The following is a 22,553-nucleotide window of genomic DNA, read 5'->3' as shown; positions in this document are numbered from 1 at the left end:
TTGTATCTACATCACAGGATTGTCGTGAAACTTAAGTGAGGTAAAATACATAGTGTTTAGAATAGTTCTTGGTCAATACTGTGTACTTGCAATGGCAGCTATTCGTAGTAGTGGTAAAATCAATCTTCAGGGGTTCTCCTGTTAAGAATCGTCCTTCCTCTCCCTCATGTCTGAGAGGCAGACTTCCACTGCAGCCTTTGCTTCACTGTCCCTTCAAAATGGCTTGAAACGCCCCCTGCCACCCAGGTCCTCTCATGTGTGTATCCTTCTCCTTTGGTTCTAGTTAGGCTGGACAAGACTGCCCAGGAAATGGATGTGGAGGCTAAAAATGATTGTCTTGTTTCTGTGACCTTGGTTTCCTCATGAGAATGGTGAGGGCCCTGTTGGTGAATCTGGGATTCCTTCCAAGTCTGACAATTCGTTCTTACTTATACCCTCTTGAGGGCTGTTACTGACCTACTGTGGGAAACAGTCCATTTGATTCCACGTCTGCCTACTGGGGTAGTGATAGGTAGCTGGTGGAGTGAGGGCGGAAAGCTGAAAAAGATATTATTTAAATGCCCTGAATCTTTGGGTAATCTCTGGAGAAAGCACCAAGTCTCCATGGCCTCCCCAGAGACCTTTGTACAAACTTTCTTCTCCTTTCCCTCTCTTCCTAATTAGCTACAGCTACATGATGGTCGGTTCGACCAGAGAGGTACTGTGGAAAGAAAGTCATAACCACCACCACCACCACCATGTTAGCCAAAAAGCAATGAGAGAAAAGAGAGCAGGGGATGAAGCTGGAATAAATGGTCTCTAATTAAAGGGCTCAGATGAAGCCTTCACTTCTGAGGGCATGGGTCAACTGACCCAGATAACAGCTACATAAAGCCAAAGAAAACCCAGAATAGGAATAAAACTAAAAATAGCAAGGAAAACTGAGGAGGAGGAAGTGTTTGTACTTTTGCTGTTGGTCAAACTGTACACGCAGCTGTTTTCGTAGCTGAGATGGAAGAGGGTGGAAAGAATTTAAAAGCTGGCTCTGAGGCAGCCATAACTGTTCTAAAAGTTTGATGAGTAAATGAGGAAAGCCCCCAAAGAGAATATTCCAGCTGCTAAGTCTATTAAAGTTGGCTATATTTTAAAAAGAGCCAGGCAAAAGACTCATTTCTGGATACCAGTATCCCATGAGCAGCTGCAAGGTATTTCTGCTGTGAGAGGCAGATTTTGACTTTGTGCTTAGGAAAGGAAGATCGTAGAATCACCGTGTTGAAAGATATTCCCAGCTGCATTATAATGGGAAAACCAGAAGGCTGGGAAACATGGTTTAAGTGCAGCTCGGCCACATTCTATCTGTGACAGAGCTCATTATTAAGTGTCTTTGAGCTTCAGTCTTTCCCTCTGTAAAAAACAAAATTGACTTAAGATGAGAAATGCAACCTTTGTTAAAACAAAATACAGAATCCTAGAGGCCTTAGTAGAGAAAAACAGTTAAAGGAGAATCTGAAGGCTGGGAGGACTGGCCCGCCCAGGGAGTCTGAATAGTCTTGAATAGCAGGGGGTCTTTGAGGTACCACCACCTGCCCTGACTCTGGGACCAAGACTGCAAAAGAAGGTTCTGATATAGGAGGTAAAGAGGAAGGTGTTGAAAGTTCTATTGACCAGCAAGAGATGATTAAGACAGATGTTATATTTCATCCCTATAAACTGAGTGTGGCTAATCCAAGTGGGAAAATGCCTTAGGGTGATGATTTATGGATACCTTTATGAATACTAAAGTAGCAAAAGTGAAATTTTAGGCATTTTTTAAAAAGAATCTGCCAAAAAAAAAACCCACAAAATTTTTCCTCCCCAAATAAAGAATCAAAGTAGGAAAAGTGGGTTCCTAAAAAGGCCAAACCAAAAACTTTGGAACAACCAAAAACTTTGGAATGAACAATAGCCTAGGGATGAAATGATATCCCAGTATGTGGAAAAGAACAGATGTGCTGGGAACAAAGTTCATGAGCTCAATCCTATCTGTAGTATCAGGATTCTCCAGAGAAATAGAACAAGAGACTATGGATAGACACACAGAAAGATTTATCACGGGAATTGGCTTATATAATTGGAGTCTGAGAAGTCCCATTATCTGCCTTATACATGCTGAAGGCCAAGGAAAGCTAGAGGTATATAGTTCCAGTCCAAGTCCGAAGGCCTGGGTACCAGAAGCTCCGACGTCTGAAGGCGTAAGATGGATGTCCCAGCTCAATCAAGGAGCAAACTTGCACTTCTTTCATTTCGTTCTATTGAGGCTCTCATTGGATTGTGTGATGCCCGCTCACAATCGTGAGGCCATCTTCTTTACCCAGTTCATCTATTCAAATGCTAACCTCTTCCTGAAACATCCTCACAGGCATGTCCAGAAAAAATGTTTACCAGCTACCTGGGCATCCCTTAGCATCCCCATCTGAGAACACCCATTACTGTTTGAAGGTGCACTCAGTCCAGCCTCGTAGCTGTCACCAGAAACTGACGGGCAGCCCCCAGCCCTCAGGCACGTGATTACGCAGGCTGGTGTTAAGATCCTCGCGAGAAGACTGGCAATGATGATGGGTTCACTCCATGTGGCTCTATAGATTCTGACATTTGAAACGATGTTCCTCGATTTCAACACACTGACTCCTCCTCTCCTGACCTCCAGAACCCCATTTCTAGACAGATACTGACCTCAAGGTGTTGAAAATACAACTATTGTCTTCATTCTCCACCTGATTCTGTCTTGTCTAGGCCACAAACCTCAGGGTCATCATGGAGTCCTCCCCTCTTCCTCATATCCAAACAGATTATGTTGACGTCGTCACTGACATTTCTATCAATCACCTATCTTCCCAGCCCTTACACCTTTCTTAAGAGGCTCCCAGCCTCCCCAATGTGTGCTTATGCACAGACACCAGAATTATTTTCCTAAGCACAAATGTCATTTCCCTGGTCAAAAATTCTTCAACAGCTTCCCTTTTCCCACAGAATCAAGACCAAAGTCCTCAGTGCATATCATACAAGACTCCAACCTGGCCCAACTTCCATCCTCTCCAAGGGCCCTTCTTTTATCGTCTACCATGTGCCAGGCAGTTTTTAAGGGTTGAGACAGAAAGTCCCTGTTCTCATGGAGCCCACGTCTCCCACGTCTCCAAGATCAAATCTACACATTCCTCAACATTCTCTCCAGTCCCATACATGAGAATTATCTTCTTCTTTTAGAGTATTCAGCACTCTGTCTTGTGCAACATTTGCGTATAATTGTGTCTTCCAGCCTGGACTATCAACTTCTCGAGGGCAGAAACCAGGTGGTCACTTATCTTTACATTGCATAAGGGCTTGCACAGGGCCTCGTACCTGTAAGACTGTTTCTTGAATTACACCAAGTCTATCCAAATCTGCTTCCATTTATAGTTTTAAAAACGCAAAAACAAAAAAAACTTGGTAGAGCTTTGCCTATTTTAAAGAAACATGAAGACTTTTTTTTGGATGGAGGTATAGATTAAAAATCGTAGTAGAAAGACTTAAAGACATACCCATATTATTATAACCTGAAACTTAGGCTTGTCCTTTCAAATACCTTGTGTGAATGATCCTATACCACCCCTTAGAAAGCCTGTGAACTAGAGACTATGAACTCTAGAGGGCAGACTTCAAACTCACTCAGTCACGAGATGGCTTCCCAACCCTCGAACAGGTCTCATTGCTATAAACGTTAGAGAACCACCATTTGTCAGCTTCTTAAGGGACCATGAAGACAGGCAATGAACGGCCCAGGCAACGAACAGCCAACTGTCACTGACAAAGGCAAAAGAGCACCTCTGGAAGAATCATCTGGAAGCAGCCTCTGCTGGTCTCATCCACCAATAGAGGCTTGATTTAGGAGAGAGAGCAACACTCTCAACCCTTTAAAAAGTCAGGATTGGAAATGAAAAATTTTAAATCTGACATGTGAAAATAAAAGTGACTCTTCAGACCAAAGAGATTTATGCAACCCGTGATCTTGAACTGGGTCCTGGTTTGGATGAATCGAATATAAAAACATTTTGGGAACAATCAGGCATTTTTAACATGGACTAGGTATTAGATGATATTAAGGCATTATCAATTCTTGTTGGGTGTATTATGTAGGAAAAATGTTCTGTATTTTAGAGATGTAAACTAAAGTTTAGCATAGGTAGACTATTATGTCTATTATTTTCTTTAAAATAGTTCAGTACAAATGGAGTTATAAAACTGACCAACTATGAAAATATGCCACTTCAGAGAGTAACTACTTTCTATCCTTCATGGTCACTTTATCAGTGGGCTATCTTGTTTAGATGGGTCAGGTCACCTTTACTATGGAGACTGATGCTCACCACCAGCAGCGAAAGCCTAGGGGAGCCCCAGTCAGGGGAGCTGTGCATTAGAAGATGCACAGACAGAGGTCTCTTCTATAGGGTCTTCCTCCCCTCGTGATAGTCATTTACTCTGTTATTATCAAAGTGAAGAGAGAAAATGATCAACTTATCATTCATTGCAACACATCGGAAGATTCCTGCTGACATAATGAACACCACCTTGGCTCTGGTTTAGGAATACTTCTTTGACTACAATCACAAATAAATTTTAAGCTTTGTAGCCAAGTGAAAAACTAAAATTTTGACTTTGTCTGCTGCTCCACTGAAGTTTTCTTGGTCTCTCCTCAGTCTCAGTCCCAGAAGGCAAGAGGGAAAACAGTTCTCCAGCAGAAAGAATTTTAACAAAAATTTTATTAACACATGTGTCATATTGTTGGGATATGAGTCCTTATAACACTGCCTCACTCTAAAGACACAAAGTGCTCAAGTCCTTGGTCCTCCGTCTAGTCTCATAACCGCACACTCCTTTAACAGAACCAGGCTTGCTGTGTCTCACCCTGTCCATCCCCGTGTGGGAACAGGTTTCCGCTCTGTCAGATGCAGACGGTGGCACTCACTGCCTTTGAATGCGCCAGGGCTCCTTATGATTAAGCCAGAACGGAGATCAGCTGATCAAAAGAGAATTCAGACTTTATTTTTCAAAGTCACTCATTCTACTTCTCTCCAGAAAGGGCTGAAGTATCTTCAGGATGAGCATAAAGATTCCCACTGCCGGAATATTCGGAATACCTTCCTTGATTTCTCAGACAGGCTCTATAGGTAGAAAAGCTCATTATTAGAGATTAAATTCTTTTATATAGACAAAAGATACATAACAGCTTTAAGGGTTGGTCTATAAATTTCTCCTACAATGATCTAGATATGTCTAGAATTGAGTAAAACAAGTTAATTTTATGCAGTGGTACACATAATATGCTTAAAGCCAGACTAACAATCAAGAAGCTTGTGTTCTTTTGTTAGATTCCTGCTAGCACACTCTGAGCAGTGAAAATACAGCTCATGTCCTCTCTCCAAGTATCCGTATCTGTCCTAATCTTTGTATGTGAGGATGACACTTCTGACACACCATAGTGTGGCACACGTTTTACAGTGGCTTCTCATCTGTGATGCTGAATTGGCCCTGGTTCATTATTTCTTGTAAACAAGGACTCATATTTACGTGATGCCTCACTGAGGTTAACAGTATAGTCCAAGGCCAAGAAATAAAGCTAAATGACCCTTAAGAGTTTAAATTATAACCTTGGCCTTCTCAGCTTCATGTATTAGCCAGCAGAGCTAATAATAGGAAGACTCTGACTGCCACTTGATCATGACTGTGAAGTGCTCTGAGATTCTGAAAAATGGTGTTACAGGGCGACCAAACAATTCACTAAAAGATAAATGTTCTCAGTAAGTCAGAACACTTGGTTTCCTCTGCCTTTGAGAGTCACAGTAAAGAGCCTAGGGTCTCAGTGAGAGCACAAATAACATCCAAAAGGATAATTCACTAAGTTACCCCTGTTTCCAACATAAGATGACACTTTCACTGTTTTCTTATCCTCTTTGTGGATGAGTGTCTCAATAAAATAAAGGCTCAGGGGGGAAAAGTTTGAGCTCGACTGAGGGGAATTCAGTTAGTAAAGTAACAAAGTTGAAACAAACTTAAGATGAAAAATAGTATAAACTTTTTTCTAACATCAAGATCCTTTACCACAGCCTCATTAAGCTTTGTATTTCCTAGTCATGGCAGCTGTAGGAACGATAAAAGACAAGCTCCTAAAAAAGATTTTAAAAGTCCTGGAATGCAGGGCTAATTATAAGACCTACTTTTCCCACTACAAAAAAATAAATAAATAAAAAAGTGCTGTGTCGTTTCTTGTTAGTGATGAGTGACAGAGAGGAGTTAATAAAAACTGCCAGTACACTATTTCAGGAGGCTCTAGATCTATGTGCAAAGATAGATCTAATGTCTCTAATTTAAGAGGTGGGTCAAACATTTGTCTTCAGATAGTTTTATGTATCTGCAAGTTTTTGAGTTGGAAAACGCAGATCTTTTTCTGCAAAAAACTTGGAAAACCGTTATCTATATATTTATTCAGAGTACGAATGTACACTCTTGGGGTTTTAGTATCACTGTAGTTCCTCCCATGAATCTGGGAATGCTTTTTATAAACATCTGTTGCTGAGTATTATTTAACTTTATCCTTGGAGGGTACAGAGGTCAGAAATGATTGTATTTATGTCAAGCAGGCTATGAGGCAACTTAGAGAAGGAGCCAACAAGAGAAAGAGAACCCAGCTTTCACGACTCCTTAATGCCCACCCTATCACTTCCGGCCTTTACACAGAGAGAACACTTGACTTGTTTTCTCAGCTGTCATGATGGACTGGCATTTCCCCACATTTGTAACCAGCAGTGGTCATCGCTGCGATAGTTAGCTGAGGATCAACGCACAGGTCTGGGGCTGCACTGCAGAGCAGCCCATCAAGAGGAATGAAGTTGTAAGGCTGGTGTCAGAGCGCAGACAATTAACTGGCCAGGCTCCAGGTTACAGCGACTGATGGAAAAAGCAGCTGTTCTGCAACATGAGGCCAGAACAGCTGCCTATTCATCTCTTTCTATTTCTCTACTCCTTTTTCTCTGAGTCATTTTAGTTGAGGAGAGAAAGGATTTATCAGAATTTGATGGAATGCCATGTGCTGAACTGCAGAGACACTGAACCAATTCCAGGCCTGTTCTCTAGGATGAAACCGGACTGCATCTACCTGACTTATGAAAGCTGAGGGCAGGCAGGGTGCTAATAATTAGGGGACCAGGTCCTGCTCCTCATCCTATAAACAGCAAGCCCTGCACATGATCAGGATGCCGCCTTATCTCACCATAGAGTCTGTTTCTGCTGGTTGGTTAGACTGTTTCTTGGCCAAGAGGATGCTCAGTACTGACTTCCAGCCCGCTTCTGCCGGAGTGCTGGCAGCTACCTCAGTTTCACCATTCTCTCTGGTTTCCTTGCCAGGTGTGATATTCACCCAGGGGCACCAGTCTCTGTGCTGAGAGGTGGGATCAAAGAAGCTTCGGGAGGATGTGTCCTGAGGGAGAAAGAGAAAGAGTGTTAACGCAGGGGAGGTGCTCCGTGACTTCAGAGAGGTGTCAAGTCCACACTTAGAGGGCCCATGTTTCTAGTTTAATGCTCTCCTCAATGCACTACTCACTTGCTTTTCAAATTCACTCCCTTCGTGTCAAACAAACCCCACCTTATCAGGTCTGTCCGCCCATCTCATTGCTGTCCTATGTGCCTGAAGTGTTTATCGCCTCTCCAGGATCCATCCCAAAGAAACGAACGACAAAACCCTGCACTGTTTTCCATTTGGTCACCCAACTGTCTCATCTTCAGATTTATACACACGGTCTACTTATGGCCACAGGCCCAGGGACGGGCTCATGCCCACTTCTCCACCCTTCACAGTGGGCTAGGCGACTTCCACACGTGCTGGCGGACTCACTGAGCTGCTGGAGGAGCAGAGGCGAGCTCGTTTGGCTCTCCGGAGAGGACTAGATGGCACCTCCAGGCCGGCCGTGTCTCCTGTCCCCATGCTTCGGGTCACTGGGCGGGTTCTGGTGGTGGGGCTAGCGGCCTCTGGCTCAGGACGGTCAACAGGACTGGAAGAGTCCCCGCTCCGGGTTCGGGAGAAGATGGGAGCTGGGCTCCTCTCAGCCTGAAGGAAAGAGGCGGTAACGAAGTACGCAGTGTTATTAATGACTGCGGCCAGAAGAAATAGTTCCAGAAGCACGTGAAAGTCAGTATTACAGCGTTTAAACTCTAAGAATTTAGTTTTTGAGCTATCTATTTAACTAAACTCTTCAAAGAACATTAGATTTCTATACAAAATAATAAACTTAGCTTTCTCATTGTAACTGGAGAGTAAAACCACTACATGGTATTCTGATCAATGTGGTTAGAAGCGAAGCCTACCCAATTAAGCTAGTTTCCAAGTTTCCCACCAACAGAACTTTTGGCAAGAATGCTGGTTTTTAAAACATCCACCCCAAACAAGTCAATTAAGTCTATACCTGGTCCGAGCCTGGGGAAAACGTGGCATCCTGGCTCCGAGTCATCATCCTCCGAGGAGACTCGGGCACCAAAAGGAAGCGCTCCGGCCGCCCCTCAGGGCCTGGAATGGGGGAGCTGGTCCGGCCAAAAGACGAATCCAGGTCAGCCATGGATGACTCGAGCTGCTGGAAGCCCCAGAGCCCAACCTTCCTCATGCACTGTGAACATGTTATCAGAGAGAGCTGCATGGGCTCCAAGGAAGAACTAGGTAAGAACAGAAAAGAAAGTACGTTTTCTCAAAGGGTAACATTTCCAAGGAACTAAGTGTAATGCTTTATCTCACCAAACAGATCTCTACAACAGCCCAGTGACTAGGAACGACAGCTTCTCAGGACCCCTGTCCTCTGATCTCAGGACCCCAACTTCATTCTCTGTCACTTATTTTTATAGAAATATCTAGGAGCCTTGGTATGTTCTTCTACCGCAAGATTATTTAAAGGTTATGTTTTATAAATTTCCCTGTCTCACTTAAAACTTTTTCTCTTTTAAATGAAAATTATTCCTTAATCTACCATAGGAAACATAGTAAAGTGAATCAAGATTGGTTGTGATAGCCTTCTATCTTAGAGGCGGTCTATGCCTAATTCAGCACCTGGGGGCACAGAAGACTCCAACATGGGAGCCCAGAAGACTCCAGCTGGTGTTTCCTCTGGTAGTTTATATCAACTGAACTGATTTTTCTTCCTTTCTGAACATAGGAAGGGGCTTCACTGTTTGTGGGAACACAAATTCTCAACTAGGAAGTGCAGGTGTGTTCAGGAATTCCTGTGTTCTAATTCTGGTTTTGTCACTGATTCTTACCGCCCACCCTCCATCTTCAGTTTCTCTTTGTCTCTGTTTTCTCACAGGAAACACCATGTGATCTCTAACTACTATTAGTGACTAACATATCTGGGTGTATAATATCACAGTTCATGTCCCCAGGCAAATCTGCTCACTAACCTACACGCCCAGCCACAAACAGAGAGAATACAGGCAGTGACGTGGACTTGGATATCTGTGCCTAGTTTGGTGGCAGTTTTTCTTTCATCAGTTTGGTGATTAAGTTCATCTTCAAGCAGGTGCAGGAGAAGACTGATCTTGTCTTCTGTCAAGCTCTACAAAGGAACCAAGGTAAAAAGCTTAAAGTTTCAACCACCAAGAAAAGAAAAGTTATATATACTGATGTATCTAGATGATACAAGGCAAAAATCATGACAGAAATGACAGGCATGGAAATAGTTTCTTCATTAGAGAACACTTCCTTCTAGGCCTGGGCTAAGGTATCACACGTGCTTTCTGAATTGCCCTGCATCTGCTGTCTGAAAGAGGTAGCAGTTTTCCTGGAATTACCATACTTTTTCTTAGTACTAACTTGTTTTCAATTTACCAATTGCAGACTTTCTCTGAAACCTGTAAACTTCAAACCCAAATAATGAAAATAGGTTACTGTTTATATCTTGGCCCAACACTGACTAAACAACAGAGCCTGCCAAAGTCTTTATTTTTGATCTAAGAATATTAAAGAACTAAGACAGGGTGAAAAAAAGTTGCCTTGGCTAGGGACAAGGTGAAATTTATAACAGGCATCAGGGGTTAATAGTTTGGTGCTAAAATCCATGCCCCTCAGCCTGAAGGAGCAAAACACCAGTTTGCATTTCATACAGCAAAGCTTGTTTTCACAAGTATCTATTATGGGACAGTCAACACTCAAAGTACAGATGGGCCAGAGCATTTCAAAATTTCTATTCCCAAAAGAGGAGGGAGTTTATAACTTCCACCTCTAGCACTTCTTTGGGAAATAGTATGCAATAAACCACATGAAGTGACATTTCAGTATTTTCTGTGAAAGAGTTTAAGTAACAAATCAGGATAAAATTGAACTTACGCCATTTAGAGAATTATATCTGAAAGTTTATCTGTAACACATTTACTTAAATTAAACCCTCAATAGTCACCTCTCTGGCAGAAACTGAAAAAGGTCAGTTGAGAGACAAACCAGTAGTTCCCTTCATAGCAATCTGCACCCTCTTGTCATTAAAAGAAATGTTTCATATACAAATGCTGGTGACAACAGGAGCCCACTGTAGGCTAGTCAAGAAAAACTCACCATAATTTTCAAGTCCTCTGGCCTCAGGGAAGGAAGCTGGAGGTCCAAGTGACAAAGGCTTTGAAAACGATCTAGGAATTCACTAATGAGAACAGCAGGCTCATCCAAGGGTAACATCCCAAATCTATCTGTGAAAAAAATAAACTGGATGATTATATTGGCATAAATTGTTAAATAAAAAATGTACTAAATCAACAGGGGATATGTGCAATTGATAAGACATTTGATGCTAGTAAGAAATTACTGACTTTTTTCATGGGGCTTTGATGATACTTTTGTGATTATGTTTACAAAGGTGAGTCTCAACAGAGATTAGGAGCATCGATTGTGTAAAACTCAGTTATCAATGAAGCCTCCTTAAAAAAATTGAGTGGACTAATACACAGCATTAAATAGGAAAAATGAATATAAACTCCTAATATTCGATGGAAATGTAGTACAAATATGGCTTCATGTGTAAAAATATGTCAAAATTTATGACACTGTATACCTAAATATGTGCATTTTTGTGTCAATTATACCTCAATAAGGCTGTTTAAAATTTTTCCACTTTTGATATTAAAAGGGGCCCAAAGGCAGTAACAGCAACACTTTTATCTACCACTTATTGTATCATTAGCAACCAGACTTTGGCCTCAATAATATTAAATATTATCAAATTATTTAAAGTTGTTGCAAGTAACCAAATATGTCAAAACACTTCATCAATTTAATTATATAAGAAAAGTCGGGTGATAAAAATCTAAAATCTACATCTGATCTTGGAAGCTAAGCAGGGTTGGGCCTGGTTAGTACTTGAATGGAGACCACCTAGGAAGACCAGGTGCTATAGGCATAAAAAATAAAAAAATAAGGGATTGTAAGCTGACAAGGTCTTTGTAATCTGTGAGGTCAACTAAGGGTTGCCTCACCTAAAAAAAAAAAAAAATTAGGAAAAAAAATCTAAAATCAATGGGAAAGATATGGACTTTAAAAAACCGAGTGAGGTTTAACAATAAAAAATTATGTTCTGATGACCAGTGGCCCAGGTTTGACATAACCTGGGAGAAGAAATCAGGTTCCAACACCTTTCTGATCATCTTCTAATTTGGGGTTTGGCCTAATAGTCACAATCCTAAGAAAGTACTAGTACAAACTTATGCAGGTAAAAGAGTAAACAGAGAAGAAATTAAACTCATCATGAAAATGTTTTAATGTAAGTTTAAATATGTTTCATAATTAACATGTGAATATTTTATATATTTTAGTGTTTGGCCAAAACAATTAGTTGTAGTAAATTAGTAATTGTAATTTAAAATGTTTAATGGGATTTAATTTAGTTTGTAATTACTAGTTAATGTTAGAAAAATATTACCTTCGAATTATTAGACACACTTAATAAAGTTAATGAGTACTTGTGAGTGTTCCTTTCTCCACACAAGTCTTTTGAATGTTAAAGAACCAAAACAAAGGATGGTATAACTAGAAGGTCATATTTGATCTATTTAAGAGGCAGAAAGATATAGAACCTGATGGTGATAATAGGGAAAGACTTCTAAGGTGACTTCCAGGTTTCTGGCTAGGATAACTGGAGAAGGTCAGCACTATTTACCAAGATGAAGAAAATGTTAGAGAAACAAGTTTTAAGTATTAGATAGAGATTCCATTTTCTTTGTGTTGAGTTCCAGGTACCTGCAAGATATTAAGTAGAACTGTGTAGAAGGTAGTTCGAAATATAAATTAAGGTCAAAATAAAGATCTGGATAGGAGTTGGAAGTTTCCAAGTAGGTGGTAGCTGCAGTTACGAACAGGGTCAAGAAAATGGTGTTGAGAACCACCAACAAAGCTCTAGGCAGACTCTTAAAAACTTAGGCTGAGTGCACTGGCCCTAGATGAATTCGAATCCTCGAAGGACTGAGTTTTGTTGTACTACACAATGAAAAAGCAAAGCCGAACGTAGGAAATCCTGTTATACAGTCATTTTCACTTTAAAAATGTTACTTCTTAATAATCTCTTTCCTATTACCTCTTCGTTTATTAGTAGATGGCACTCTGTGGTCACTTTCAATCCAATTTTTCCTCTTAGTGGTCATTCATGGAATATTCCACGGCATCAGTGACCCTGGAATCAGCCTGAGCTGTCCTACTGAAAAAATATACCTGCATGGCACTGATCTGGGGTCAAGCATGAAATACATGGAAAGATAATGTTGCTTTGTAACCATGAGCCCTAAGAGCTCTGTGCCTGGTCTTAGTGAGTCCCACAGAGGACGCTGCTGCTGAGGCTGGTTACAGAGCAGGAATACGCCTATGTGACCAGCAAAATATAAAAAGATCCCACTTGAGACTACATTTTTGGCTCCCTTGTTCTATAGCATTTTGTGCACATCAGTGGTTCTTGATTCAAGAGAGTGCCCTATAGAGCCTGGCTGATGCAGACCACTGTGGGGCAGTCTTTGACTGCGATGTCTCCTTTATTCCGATGTTGTTATAGTGTGTCATTTTACTGTAATAAACTATAGATCTATAATTACTGTTATTTGGGATTTCTGTGACTCTTTAGCAACTGTTTAACTGCACTTGTGCCATTATTGCACCAAAGGAAGCTGTGGTAGAACACAGGGCTGCTTGTACTGGTAGAAAAAGCAGAGAGTTTGAAATCAGATAAAACCCTACTTATGACTTACTAGTTGTTTTTAAGACTTCTGATTCTTAGTTTCCTCACCCCCAAAAATTGGGTTGATAATGTCTACCTCCCAGGGCCCCAGTGAGGATTAAATGGGATAATGCATGCAAGGCCAAGCCTTTGGCATGTCAAATGAACTTAATAAAGTTAAGCAGTAACATAACATGAATGGATGGAAGTTAGTTCTTCTTGAAAAGTACAAATAGAAAGGAAGTACGAGAACCTCAGAGATTAGACTTTCACAAAGAAATAACATTAGAAGTGCAATGACCAAGAGGACAGGATAAATGAGAAATCTCCGAAATAAGTACCTGGAGAGGGGCTGTCTGGCCAGAAACAGAACTTCTCGTGGGCAGTACACAAGGCTTTCTTCAGCTCGGCACATCGTTCCTTATCTGAAACCCACATAGGTAGCAATGCCTTTAAAAAGACTATATAGATGCAAAATCCAAAGGCAAAGAACCTTTAAGAGTATAGATACAACTAAAAAAAAATTAAAAAAAAAAACTAAGAGAATTTAAAAATATATAAAAATATTAGCAATTGCGTCATCTTAATATTTCCTACATAACAAGTTCTAAATCAAGGTCCTAAGATCAATAACCAAGAGGTTACCATGCATCCTATAAGGAGGGCATTCTGAAGTGTGAGCTCTCACTAAAGCTCTCTCTTTGCCTAAGGGTAAATTTTGGAACCGAAAAGTAAATAAACATACTGTTAATTTCCCAGAGCACATGAAGTCAGGTTCACTCTAAAGTAGCTTAGGTTTTTTAAAAAGGCAATGACTAAAGCTAATAATTAGGGTGAAGACAATCACAAATTCACCTTATTATATATAATAGTACACATTTTTGATCAAATAAGTGACTGGTCTTTTCAGAAAAGCTAGTAATCTTTGAATATGGAGAAAAATATAATTTACACTTTATACTTACACCTGTCGAAATCAAAAGCTGACTGTAAACTGGCACAGAGGAAAGCTTGACAGCTGGAGCACTTGAGCATATCACACTCAACGGTGACCCAGCCATATTTTGCACAGACAAGTGGAGACAGCTCGGGGGGCTTACCTGCCCATTTCAAAGAGTATTCATGTTAAGAAAAACAGCCCTGCAAGTATGTCAGAATGATTAAGACAGAAACTAAAGCTTTCACTCATTCTTTATGCATATAGGAATAAAAACATTAAACTGAGGGGTGAAGCCGGAAGAAAAAGTGTTAAAACTAGGCTTAAGCACAGGCACATCACAAAATGATGAAGGTCATCTGAGTAATAAGCAGAGGGAAAAAGTTATAAACTTTTTCTCTAGCATGTCCTATGTATTTTATATGTTTAAACATTGGTGTGGAATGACGTATAGAAGCTATTCACGTCCACCTAAGATGAAACACTAGGGATTTAAAAACATTAGCGGAATGCCTAAGTAATAAGGCATGGTGAAAGCCAGATGAGCAGAAATATTTTCCACCACTCATCTATGTTCTCCTATTATACCACATCTACTTTTACCTTCCATAGAATAAAAAAATAAAAATATTCTTCATTATCCCTTCTGTCCAAAATTTGATTATTATGTACTAATGTGTGTGTGTGTGTGTGTGTAATGTGTTTTAAATAGGCTGAGGGCATCAAGAGCATCTCTAAGTATGTGCTGGGAAATGTCCTATGATGTTGATCTTTAATATTCAACTCTAGGCTCTTTATATTTTACCCAAAGAGCTCTTATTTTACTGAGCACAAGGAGGAAAAGGATAAAATATGAAAGATGCAGGAAGGTTCTATATTTTTGTAAGGAATATGGGAATTTGAACACATTCCAGTATCAACAAAAGGACCGAAGCCTAGAAAATAGAATTTAGACGTAAATATTAAATGAACTGGGACTATCTAGAATAAACTCAAATAACTTAATTGTTTAAATTAAATAAATGATTATCATATCTAGAGTGGTGATCAATTAATAAGAACAAAAGGAAATGGTTTTAAATACTGTATTAAAATAAAAAATTAGTCCATGGGAGAACTAGAGTATCAAAATATATTATAGGAATGAATTATAACCCACTGAATAAAAAAGGAATCATGAGCCCATGCTGCTACAAATAAAGAAATTACACAGTTTGATGAGGAATGGGATATTTATACAGTTTCAAAGCACTTCTCCACAATTTTTAATTATAAAGGAGTTACTCGACAATGAAGACTGACAGACAATCCCTTTATCGAATAATCAAGATGATCACTGCTAGTAAAGGGATAAATCAAAACCATGTGCAACCTGACAGGATGCAATGAGAACACTGTACCACTTGTGATACTTCTGCATTACCTGAATCTAATCACGAGGAAATGTCAAACGAATGTGAACTGATACGATCCACAAATAACTGGCCCGTAATCTTCAAAAGTATCAAGATCATGAAATTCAAACAGGATTTTCAATTGTATCCTTTTGCTATAAAGAATATTATTGGGATAACTGATGACATAATTGGGGTCTGAAAGTTAGAAGGTAGTAATTTATGTGAATTCCCTGATTTTGATGGTTACATTGTGGTTAAATAGGAGAAAGTCCTTATTTGTAGGATATATCTTATTTGAGGTATCACTTTGGCAACTTTCAAGTTCTCAGAAATTTTTTGTAACCTTTGAGACTTTTCTGTAAGTCTACAATTGTTTTAAATTAGAAAAAAAAAAATCATTCTTGTGAACAGGAAATGGCAAAAGTGATGGATGTCATTTCTGAGCTTAGGTTACAAAGAGGCTAGCTTCTGTCTGGTTCTGTCTTGCTTACTTACTCTGAGGGGAAGCCAGCTGCCATGTTGTGAACTGTCCCAGGGGAGAGGCCCATGTAGTAAGTAATAGGGAGGGCTCTGGCCAATGATCAATACAGAACTAAGACCCTCAATCCAACAGCCACAAGGAAATGAACCCTGCCAAAAACCACATGACCTTGGAAGTGGATCCTTCCAAGACAGGTGCAGCCCCAGCCCACACCTTATTTGCAGCCTGTGAGAGACCCTGAGGCAGAGAACTCAGTTAGGTTGTAGCTGGATTCCAGATCCACAGGAACTGTGAGATATGTGATTCTTGTTTTTAGGTGACTAAGTTTTAGGTTAAGTAACAACTACAGTAATAGATACCTGATATACAGAGGAAAATCTAGAAAGAGACAGGAAGTGTAGTATAGTCTCAAAAACATTAAGTTTGGATGGCAAGAACTAAAAAAGGATATAGAAAATGTTTCCACTCTACTAAAGAAGGCTTCTTTGCTTGTAGATTCCAATGGAGGTTGTTCTGCTTGGGGTGATCCATTAACTGACTGGAATGTGGAAGATGTATCCTTCCTAAAATAAAGTGGCAGAGCTGTTAGTAATCCTCTCATGGCATCACTCTGCCTAAACACTTTGTATCCAGCTTCTCTGCACTTCATATCATCAATCACACCACACTGGATTTTAACCCTTCCAAAAATCATTTTAGTCATGTTATGCCTCTGTTTAACATTTCAATGTTCACGATACAGTCCACCCCCTGGATCCATGGGTTCTACATCCGTGGATTCAACCAACTGCAGATATAAAATATTCAAGGGGAAGGGGGGGCGGGGAAATGTTATGTGTTTGCTGGCATGAACTATGTACTTAGGCCTACGATGGTTGCCCCAACACTGAACATGTAGACTTTTTTCTTGTCATTATTCCTTAAAGAATTCAGTATAACAAATGTTTACATTGTATTTGCTATTACAAGAATTCTAGAGATGATTTAAAGTATACAGGAGGAGGTGCATAGGTCATATGCGAATACTACCTCATTTTATATAAGGGATCTAAGCAAGGATTTTGGTATCTGAAGGGGTTCCCGGAACCAATCCCCCTTGGTACTGAGGTACAACTGTGCTTACTAAATAGAAGCCAAACTCTTCAGTTTGGCATTCAAATTACTTTACAGTTTGGCCATACTTAAGTTGCAAGCAACTTCTATCTCCATAGTACTCTACTGAACCTATATGGACAAACTATTCCTCTAGTTCACTCACTGCTTACCAACAATATTTTGCCTAACTTCAGTAAACACAAAATATGACTCCAGGTTTCTATGCATTATTTAATTTGAACCACCTTAGAAATGTAATTCTTTTAAAAGCAGAATAGACAACCTTGATAGTTCCACCTGGATCAACCCTTGATACCCACTCCTCCACTCCTCCCCAAAGAAGTCATAATTTGAAAATTCTAATTAAAGTAAAGATCTTTAGGCAATTTGATGAAAAAAATTCAGAGAGAAAAAAACAGAAAAAATAATTCTCTTGTTTTCAGTGAAAGGCATTTCAATACTGCCTGGAAACAGGAATACAACTATTATAACTCAAAAGAAATTTATTGTGTTACAGTCCCTTTCAAAGAGTTACAGAGAGCCTCAGAGAGGTGTAATTCTTGGAAAAATTCAGAGGATTCATACACTTAGACGGAAAAAAAAAAAGACATTTTACTAACCTATAACTGAAATTTAGCATTTCCTTCAATTATGGGTAATAAATAAAACCATTTAGCATCAGTAGTACCTGTGAATTTGTCACAAATGGAAATTACAGATATTCGGTCACCGCATTACGGTTGTTACACACGTTTTGAAATACCATGTATGCTTATCGCTACTTCAAAATTGTGGTAGCTAACAGATCTATGACTAGATAGCATTTAACTTTAATAAAGAAGCTGTATTCCAAAGTAATTGATAACTGTATTCCAAAGTAATTGATTAACTTTATAATCCTAATTTACTTTTACATTACTTTATACATTAATTTACTTTATACATTATACATAAAAATATTATTCTGAGATGGGGTTCATGAGCTTTACCAGGCCGCCAAAGGTGTCTAGGGCTCAAAAAATATTAAGAAGCCCAACTAAGAGTTCAGGTGCGCATACTTAGAAGTCCTATTTTTTTCCTTCCCCGCCAAAACCTGACTTATGGCAAAATTCCGCCCATTGAGACGAAATCCAGCACAGCCCGAGGAAATTAAGGCCGACTAAGCGTAGTAACCCCACACTCTTTCAGATCGCAGGACAAAGCCATCCTCACCACCCGAGTCGCTGACCCAGAGGATCCCCTCCAGGCCTGCGTTCCCCAAACCCTCTCCGGTTTGCCAGTGCCGAACCAAGCGTAGACTCGCGAACTCACGCTTCAGCGCCTCCCTCTTCTGGAGCAATCCCCTCATCTATAAGCTGACGTATTTTCTGTGGAGTAGCTTCTGGGGAGCGAGCTACGACACCCCAATTCTTTTCAACCCCCGCGACAAACGCAGAGCCCTCACTGGGCGCCGCCATGTTGGTCCGTTGCCGAGTTGCTTCCCCGCGGGTTTGAAGGCTCAGGAACTTCCGTTCTGGGCGGTTAAGATCCTCCTGGGCAGGCAGAGAGCCGCGCGTTTGCTCACGCCGTCTGCACGCCCAATTTGAATGCTGGGCCCACCCCTTCTTGGCTATTGTAGAACAAGGTAAACCACCACGGGAGGGCTCAGGTGTTTAGGATTAAACCTAAATTAATGATTTCCTTTATACACGAGCATATTTGGGCTGATAAAGTTTTCAGAGCGCTGTCTCTCCAAATTCAGCAGGGATAAGGAGCCCGACTTAGTCTTCAAGTAATTAACTTATATGGCCCTCCTAAATTATGTCGTTTTTTACAAGTGAGGAATTGGCAACTCTCGCTTGAGAGTAAATAATTTGAATCCGTAGAAATCGTGTTGAGGGTGGGTTCAGAAGTGTGTGGCATTGACATTACTGAACACTCCTTTGTCCAACAAATATTTATTGTGTCCTGACGCTGCCCTAGGGGCTAGCCTAGCAATGACAGCAGTGAACAAAGGAGACGTAGTTCTTAGAGGACTTAAACATCAAACAAATGCGTTTTCCTATAGTTTTGAAATTATGATTGTAAGTGCTCCAAAGAAGTACAAAGGGTCTAAAAGGAGGACCTAATTTAGTCTGCATATTCTACCGACACGGTCTGGTGCTGGAGGTAAAACGGATAAGATGGTGGGAAAGAGATCTCTCCAGAATCTTACAACATCCCAGATTGGAAAGAGTTTGTCTCATTATAAACTGAAAAAGACTTGTGACTGAGCAGTAGGCAAAGATGAAAGTGGGATCACCCTTCCAGCTTACTTGCTATGAACCCCTCACCCACCAGGACCTTTAACCTAATGATCTAACCACCTTCCCACTGTCCTTTGCCAGCTTAAGTTTATTGCCAGTCATTATCATCCTTCCTTTTCAAAACTTGAATATGGACTGAGAATTAGTTAATATTAAAGAGTTGTTAGTTTTGTTATATAAGATAATGGCATTGTGATTATGGTTTTTTAAAGTCCTTAGATACATCTTGAGGTATTTATGGGTGAATCAGTTTGATGTCTCAGATTTGCTTTAAAATGCTCAAGGAAAAGAAAATGTGTGGAGGAACAGATGAAAGAAGATAGCAAAATGTTTTTAATTGTTGGATTTGAGTGGTAGACTCAAATTATAGTCTTTTTACTATCGAGATGTTAGATAACATCATAATGAACAAAATAAGCTGAAAATAATATATTCTCTTAATTATCCTCTGAATTTCCTTGAATCTTTCTTGCTTCGTAGCAATTTCTGGAGACATTTCGGTGGTTAAAACTGAGGTGGCCAGTGACGCTGCTAAACATCTTAAGATGCACAGCTCCCCACAACACACTTAGACCTCTCAAAGTTCACCATTTTCACTCCCTCTTTCCCCTGCCTGGAAGGACATATACCCACTATATCTCGTTCCCTCACGTCCTTCAGTTTTTTGTGACTTCTTGTTCAAATGTCACCTCCCCTATGAGACCTATCCCGACCATTCTATGTTAACTTGCAGCTCCCCCTCTTCCCACACAGACTTGAAGATCCTTCTTCCACTTACTCTGCTTCGTTGTTCTCTATAGCTTTTTGTAGCATAATATATGCTTCTCTTGTTATGTTTATTTTTCTCTCTGTCCCCATTAGAGTATAATCTTCACAAGAGTAGGAGCTTTGTCTTAGTCTTTTTTCATTTCTGTATCCCCAGTGTCTACAATAGTGCCTGGGACAAAGCAGACAATAGTTTTTAAATAAATGTATGTAAACCTTCTAAAGAATTTAGACTTTATCCTAAAAGACAAAGAGAGCCATTGAAACACCTTAAGCAGCACAGTAACATGAATAATTATGCATCTTGGGAAAAATCACCCCAAAGACTAGGTGGAGTGGATTAGAGCCAAGAGAGGACATAGAGTGACCATTAGAAGGTTGCTAAAGAAGCCCTTGCAGAAGATGATGATAAGCTAAGATAGGGGCGGAGATAGCTGGACGCTGGAAAATTCAAGATACATTTGGAGCTAGAAACAACAGGACTTGGTAATGGGTTACATATAGCAGACAAGAGAATAGGTTTTAAGCAGGACACTTTGATTTTGGCCTAACCAATGATGTATGTATACATCCATGTATGTGTACATCCATTATATGTTTACATATTTACATACTTATGTATATATTTGTGTGTATATTTGTGTATGAAAGACATTTTGTCTCTTTTCTGTAATTCCCCAGTGTGTGGCACATAGCAGATGTTCAGAAGATGTCAGTTTTAAGACATGAATCAATAAATACTTCTGAAATTTCTTATTTTCGAAGAGTAACTGGCAAATATGATGGGGAAGAAAGAGATGGCCACTCCTCCTACATCTATCATTAACTATGTGGCCATAATCAGAAACCTCTGATTATGAAATTAAATGGGCAAATGTCTGCGAAAGTGGTTGGTACATAGTAGGGTCTTGGTAAGTGCTAGTTTTCTTCCTAAGCATTTTAGTGTAGGTGGTGGAGGCAGTAATCCACCACCCAGGTCCCCCTTCGGGAATGAAGAACTAATTCCCACAGCCACTGTGAGTACCACCAGCAGGAAGCCCTCAGCTATCAGCCCCTTTTGGAGTTACTTGACTGAAGGCAGCTGGTTTACCTTCCCCAGAGCATCCTGCATCCAGAAACGAAACGAGATGGAGATATAAAAGGCCCAGACCTTTCGCTCCAACTCAGGATGATGCTAAAGGGCCGTCCAGCTTTAGAGTTTTCTGTAGGGACCCCTCGGGCCAACCTTGAGACTTCATCATTACAGTCCAGCTTCTCTTCCTTCCCACTCCTGCTTCCTCCCCTCTCCTTTCCATGAACTTGATCCCAGGTGCTCTCCCCCAAACCCTCTGGCAGGCTAATCTCTTGCTCAGGGTCAGCTTATCCATTTTGTTTATCCCAGAGAAGCAGACAACTCTGCTGAGAGCTCCAACCGTCACTGTCTTTATTAAATGTGTTTTTTTTTTTAACGTGAGATATACAAAAAAATTATGTATGTAAACTTTTTATGCTACGTAGGACCTCTCTTAAGAATGAATCAAACATACTATGTTCACTAGTATAATTCTTTGATGAAGTACAAAAATGTGTCAAACAGCAAAATTTGTATTTTTAGGGAAAATTTAATGTCTTTAAACTTGACAATAGGTTTTTAAGTGGGTACACATTAATCAAACATTTTGATTTCTTGTGGGCTATTTTTTATTGATATGTAACTTGCAAAACAAATTTCACCCTTTAATGAAGTGATTTTATATTATATTCACAGAGTTGTGCAACCATCACCACTATCTAATCCGAAAACTTTTAATTACGCCATTAGCAGTTATTCCTCATTCTTCCCTTCCCTCAGCCCCTGGCAAACCACTTATCTATTTTTGGTCACAGTGGATTTGCCTGTTCTGGTCACTTCATTTAAATGGAGTCATACAATAAGTGGGTTTTTACATCTGGCTTCTATCACTTGCATAACGTTTTCAAAGTTTATTCATATTGTAGCATGTATTAGTACTTCATTTTTGTATGGCTGTACCATGTTTTGTTTTTCCATGTATTCATTGATGGACATTTGAGGTATTTACACTTGGGCTATTATGAATGATGCTGCTATGAATATTTATATACAGTTTTTTTTGTGTGGACGTATTTTCAGTTCTCTTGGGCATATATCAAGGTGCAAAATTTCTGAGTGACCTGGTAACTCTATGTTTAACATTTTGAGAAACTCTCAAAATATTTCGCAAATATTTTCTCCTGTTGGTTGCCTTTTTACTTCCTTGATAATGTCCTTAGATGCATAAATGTTTTTAATTTTGGCGAAATCCAATTTGTCTTGTCTTTTCTTGCCTGTGCTTTCGGTGTCATATCTAAGACTCTATTGCCAAATCCAAGATCGTGAAG

The 22,553-nt window shown here is 39.9% G+C and overlaps 1 protein-coding gene across 2 annotated transcripts; it reads right to left on the bottom strand.

Moving 5' to 3' along the window:
- Positions 1 to 4,734: 4,734 nt before the first annotated feature.
- Positions 4,735 to 18,612, bottom strand: ZC3HC1 (zinc finger C3HC-type containing 1). Of its 2 annotated transcripts, none has more exons than XM_016148714.2 (10): positions 18,436 to 18,612; positions 16,481 to 16,592; positions 14,180 to 14,330; positions 13,556 to 13,639; positions 10,580 to 10,707; positions 9,433 to 9,587; positions 8,451 to 8,694; positions 7,883 to 8,095; positions 7,262 to 7,468; positions 4,735 to 5,156 (listed from the first exon to the last, which is right to left on the bottom strand). In XM_016148714.2, the coding sequence occupies exons 1-10, from the start codon at positions 18,579 to 18,581 to the stop codon at positions 5,088 to 5,090; spliced, it is 1,509 nt and encodes a 502-aa protein (XP_016004200.2). In that variant the 5' UTR covers positions 18,582 to 18,612; the 3' UTR covers positions 4,735 to 5,087. The 2 variants fall into 2 exon arrangements, with proteins under 2 accessions (XP_016004200.2, XP_036086808.1); XM_036230915.1 differs by having other exon boundaries at positions 18,408 to 18,472.
- Positions 18,613 to 22,553: the final 3,941 nt, after the last annotated feature.

This window comes from Rousettus aegyptiacus, unplaced genomic scaffold (genome assembly GCF_014176215.1).
Source record: "Rousettus aegyptiacus isolate mRouAeg1 unplaced genomic scaffold, mRouAeg1.p scaffold_m13_p_13, whole genome shotgun sequence".
Taxonomy (NCBI): Eukaryota; Metazoa; Chordata; class Mammalia; order Chiroptera; family Pteropodidae; genus Rousettus; species Rousettus aegyptiacus.
The sequence above is the reverse complement of the archived record's forward strand: the minus strand, read 5'-3'. Positions and strand labels throughout refer to the sequence as shown.